The sequence below is a fragment of the Pteropus vampyrus genome, unplaced genomic scaffold, assembly GCF_000151845.1.
Source record: "Pteropus vampyrus isolate Shadow unplaced genomic scaffold, Pvam_2.0 Scaffold54, whole genome shotgun sequence".
NCBI classification, from domain to species: Eukaryota; Metazoa; Chordata; class Mammalia; order Chiroptera; family Pteropodidae; genus Pteropus; species Pteropus vampyrus.
Genome location: NW_011888835.1, coordinates 2,450,303 through 2,455,364, shown reverse-complemented (window position 1 = coordinate 2,455,364; position 5,062 = coordinate 2,450,303). Strand labels below are relative to the sequence as shown.

General features: G+C 31.8%; 1 protein-coding gene across 1 annotated transcript in view; it reads left to right on the top strand.

Annotated features, from left to right (window-relative positions):
* The window catches only part of CSMD3 (CUB and Sushi multiple domains 3), a 1,080,109-nt gene that overhangs the window by 700,812 nt on the left and 374,235 nt on the right, over positions 1-5,062 (top strand). Inside the window, 1 exon segment of the mRNA XM_011360386.2 lies at positions 3,457-3,573. Coding sequence (XP_011358688.1) covers positions 3,457-3,573 — 117 coding nt within the window.

Sequence of the window (5,062 nt, the reverse complement as noted above, 5' to 3'; positions counted from 1 at the left end):
CAGTGCTCTCAGACTGCCCTGTGGTGCCAAGTTTCTGGTTATGATGAATAGTATACCAGTGTCTGTGTTGCTTCTTCGTTTCAATGGAGAATAGAAACAAAAGACATGAAAATACATTGGAAGAAGCTACTTCCCTAAATTTGGGAAGTTCTTTCATGTTTGCTTTATCAAAAAGCATACACTGTAAATCTTTGCAGTATTTAATTCTATACTTTATAGCACTATTTCAAACTTCTGTGCTTATTTTTGTTCTAAATAGATCACATTGTTTATTTTATGATTAAATTTTCAAGTACTGTCAGTGTCATCATTTTTTTAAGAAACAGCTTTAGTTCAATTTGTTTTTATAACGAGGTTTAAAAGAATCATCTGCACATCTCCCCTGTGTTGGTGCAGTACCATTTATAATAGTAAGCATTCTTATGATTGTAAATGACAGAAATTCAATGCCAACTGCCTATAAAACATAAAAGCAGAATTTGTTGTTCAACTACTCAGTCTTAGAAAAGGCAGAGGTAGAGGTGGCATACTTCCCATAACTAATTGTAATCATGAATTCAGACCTTTCAGGGATCTGTCCATTTTCCACTTAGACTTTGTTCCGTTTATTGACATAATTCTCTTCAATTGCAGCCAGTCTTTTTCCACATAGGAGATTGGCAGTAGAAAATACACTCTCAGGAAGATGGAAATGGATAGCCTCATATTATTAGGATCAGAGAGTAATGAAAGTTTTTCCTTGTTTTTCCAATTAGAATAATCCCAGGAAAGGTCCCTGATCAGTCCGTACCTGGACCAGTTACCACAATAAAGGAGAAGCATCCATTATAATTAGACTTGTCCAGATCTTGTGTCCATTTATCCCTGTGATTGAGACAAATTATAGTGGTGTAAAAAGAGATATTATGTTTGCCGGGTCCTGTTAAAGGCACATGGTTGGCATGAGTAAATTCACCAAGATAGAAAAGTTTGGAGGCAATGTTATCCAAAGAAGCAGGGGGATAAAAATAATGCCTAAGTATACCGACACACTTAAACTTCATTATGATAAAAGTGAATACATCTAATTTTCCCAGGAGCAACACAGATCCTCATCATCTGTCAGTGCAACTACAATCAACCTTAAATTTGGTCTCCAACTTTTTTCAGTCCAAACTCCATTTCATGTTATACCCCATGTCAAAAACCCTTAATGGGTTTATGTTGCCTAGGGCTGAAAATTCAAACTACTAATCAGGGAAATTATAATCTTTAACCATGTGGATTCCATCCTTTCCAGTTCTGTCTCCTTTCTTCATTCTTACAAGTCATCTTTATTGAAAGATCAGGTCATGCCACTCTATCTTGATCCATTTTTCTCTTTTGTATTCCCATTTCATTCTGAGTATAACTGGACAAAAACTGAATTATATTTATTTATTTACTTACTTATTTTTACTGTCTGAGCTTTGTATAAAGCAGCTACTTAATTTTTCAAAGACTTGAACTAAATTAGTAAACTGGTTTGATTAGACCTTTCCTCCAATCTAAACTTTCCTCCAAGAGGCAACTAATCTAAATTTCCTGAGGTAAAGGGAGGAAAAGTGAATAAGCAGTATTTATTTCCCTGATCCGAGAATGTAACCACTATTGGCCTAGATTGCCTAGATACTGAAGGTGCAGTATGTTTCACTCCACACACACTTGCTCTTGTAGTATCTTCGCAGCCCATAATTATTAGCTGATTCAAAAAGCAAACTAGATAATGAGGATTTCTGGCAATAACAATGACAGTTAACATGTATTGAGGATTTACCATGTGCTGGTACTGCTACAAGTGCTTTACACATATTAACTCATTTTATCTTCAAACTAACTCTATGAGGTTAAATGCTATTATGATCACCACTTACAGATGAGAAAACTAAGTCAAACAAAGATTAAGCACCTTGCCCAGTGTCACCCCACTAGTTAATGGCCACCTAGATCCAGATCGCATACACAGGTCCACTGTTATACTGCTTCCTCCCACATTCTCCACAATAGTAAAATACTAACATTATTTAAAATGAAAGTATAATTATAGATTTGTTATTCTTCCCTCAGTGATGCCACATATTTATTCTAAGAATTTTGTATAAAAAATACATTTATATATACTATGAAAAAAAAAAAAAAACTGGCAGTCTAAAAAAATAAATAAATAATACATTTAGCCTTTAAACAGTTTATAGATTCTCTGTACTACTTGGAATGTGCAGCTAAAAAATAGGACAGTACCCTTTTCTTGCTATCAATTATGTCATATAGAAAGAGTACTTTGATTTCAATTATATCTTCTGTGTACTTACATTTCTGAGTAAAAATTGATTTTTTCTGAATTAATCTTTTTTTTTTATACTATCGACTAAAGAACTTTTAACCTAATCAGAAATGGTTCAGTTAGATTCTGCACAACTTAGATAATTTGATACCCGGTTGCCTCAACTCTTCTTCTCAGCATTGTTACTTGGAAGAATAAGGCCAAAACTCACACTTCTGGTGTCCTAGGGAAGCTGAGCAAGAATCAGAGCAGACAAGGCCATATAACACATCACAGTTCTTACTAGAAGCCCTTGCCCACGTCTAAGAGAGTTGTCACCTCCAAGTGGAGTAGAATAAGGAGTCAACATGTTTCTGCTTCCACTAGAATATACATTCTTACTTGGCTATATCTTTATTTCCTTTAATTTTTAATACAGATAAAATTATCCAACATATCATAAACACTGATGGTTGTTAAATGTGGTAGAAGATATTGTAAACTGTGATTTTTTTTCTAGAATAAATGAGCATTGAATCAAATTTTAATTTCTTTGAACTCACTTCATAAACATTTATTTATTTTTATTGTGGAATATCTACTTAAAAATCTATACCTACTCAAAAAAACCTTTTGTTTATGATATTTTCCAGAGACATGTAGAAGTATAGAAGCAGGCTTCAAAATTTTCTCAGTTTACTTCACTATTTTAAAAGGAATTCTATGAAGAGTGGCAAATATCTCTTTAGAACTTAAAAGAAATAATTTTGTATAATTAACAATTTGTTTTCTTAAAGCTTAATAAAATATGAGCTACTAAACAATTAATTACTCATGTTTAATTTACAACCAGTTTATGCAAATGTTGCTTATTATTAGAAATGTATAAGGAAAGTAATGTACTTCAAATTTAATGTGGAAAGTTGAGCTGCATTCTCTTGGGGCCAATATTAGTTCTCAGAGGCTATTGCATACCTTTTTCTTCTCTCCTGCTGCAATGTATGAAATGATTTCCTAGTATAGGAAGAAGTCTACACATTCCTGTTACTACCAGGAAATATCTTAAGCTAAGAAAATCAGACTCATTCTGTTTTGAGAGAGGAAAGAAAGGTTTGTTTAGCCTCTGCCTCTCTAACTATGGCTGACAATATGATTGTATTTCTTTGTATTTTCAGCATTATGTGGAGGAGATGTTAGAGGGCCTAGTGGAACAATCTTATCACCTGGTTACCCGGAATTTTATCCAAATTCTCTGAATTGTACATGGACTGTTGATGTAACCCATGGAAAAGGTAATTTGCCTCATATAATAATAATTGGTATATTCTGGATTTTTATTACATCTATTTTTATTGCACTGTCCTTTACAATGTCATTTTTTTATTAGCAAAAACAGACCAGTAGTAAAATATGTTATAACAAAATTTAATTTGAGTAATTGCAACAGGGGATTATATTTACTTTTCTATAGTATTATAACGTGCTCATATTTTTATCAGAATGGTGATGAGAGGGATTTATTTTCTTTTGATATGTTCAACTAATGTTATTTGGAATTTTTTTATCAACAAAATCTCTGACTGAATGGCTTCTGTCTTTGGCATAGGGTTAAGAAGTTGATTTCAAAAGTTCAAAAGTTTATATCAAAAATACAAAGATGCTTTGAAGTGCTGAGCCAATTGTAAAACAAAAAGTACATGTTTATATATATTTGTTTTTGAAAATGTTTGATTATTTATTATAATTATATTACACATACAAATTTATTCCCATTCTAGGAATATTTGTGTCTCAAATATCCCTTGAACAAATAAATGAAAGGCTCTGTGTTTCTAAAAGAGTTCATTCATCTAATACAACCACACTGGTAAATTAACAGTGTGAGTTATTAAGGCAGTGACTTAACAATGGGAAAATGGTCACCCTAATATATCAAAAGCAAAGATGGATTGAAATTATTTACTAGAAAATCTGCATGTGCTAATCTTTCTAATAAAGAGTTAATTTATTCATTTATAAAACTACTTTAAAGAAGTAGTTTTTATTTTAGCTCTGTCGTTTTACTGTTTGGTAGGTTTTTACTATTATATTATACTTACTGATTTTACTATAGGAAATGTTAAAAGAAAATCCTAACAGTGAGAAGATGATATTACAATTTTAAAAATTAAAGCTTGTGTTTAATACATTTGAATTCATTATGTTTTCACAAATGAAGCTTGAAAAATTTTTAATTATGCATTATTTTATTGAGAGTGGGATTGTTATTATGAAATTAAATATTACTGAGAAGAAATGTAAAAGTGAATAATCTTGTATTGAACTACAAGAACAAGCTGGAATACTTTATAAAGTGAGGTTTTTGTTGTTCTCCATAATACAGGACTCTGCTGGAAGTTAACCAAAGCATCCTGTTATTCTTATGCACAGTGGATTAATGGAGTTTAAAATAAGCTTCCTTGAATTATCCAAGAAAATGGAAGGCTACATACTGCTTGCTATGTAAATAGAGGTTTAATTAACACTTAAGGTTTTGCATCTTCACAGGTTGCAAGTGTTAATTAAATCTGTATTTACATGGCAAGAAATGCAGATTTTTAGATGCCTTTTTTTTTTTTTTTTTATGAGCCAACAAAGTTTGTTGCAAGTACTATCGCAAAGTGTAGCAGAAGTTATGTGAAGGATATTCTCTCTAAATTGAGAGAAATCATCAAGGTAATATAATGTAACCTCTCATCTTGCATTCCAGTTTCTACAGTGTTCCAGAAAAGTATGATGAAC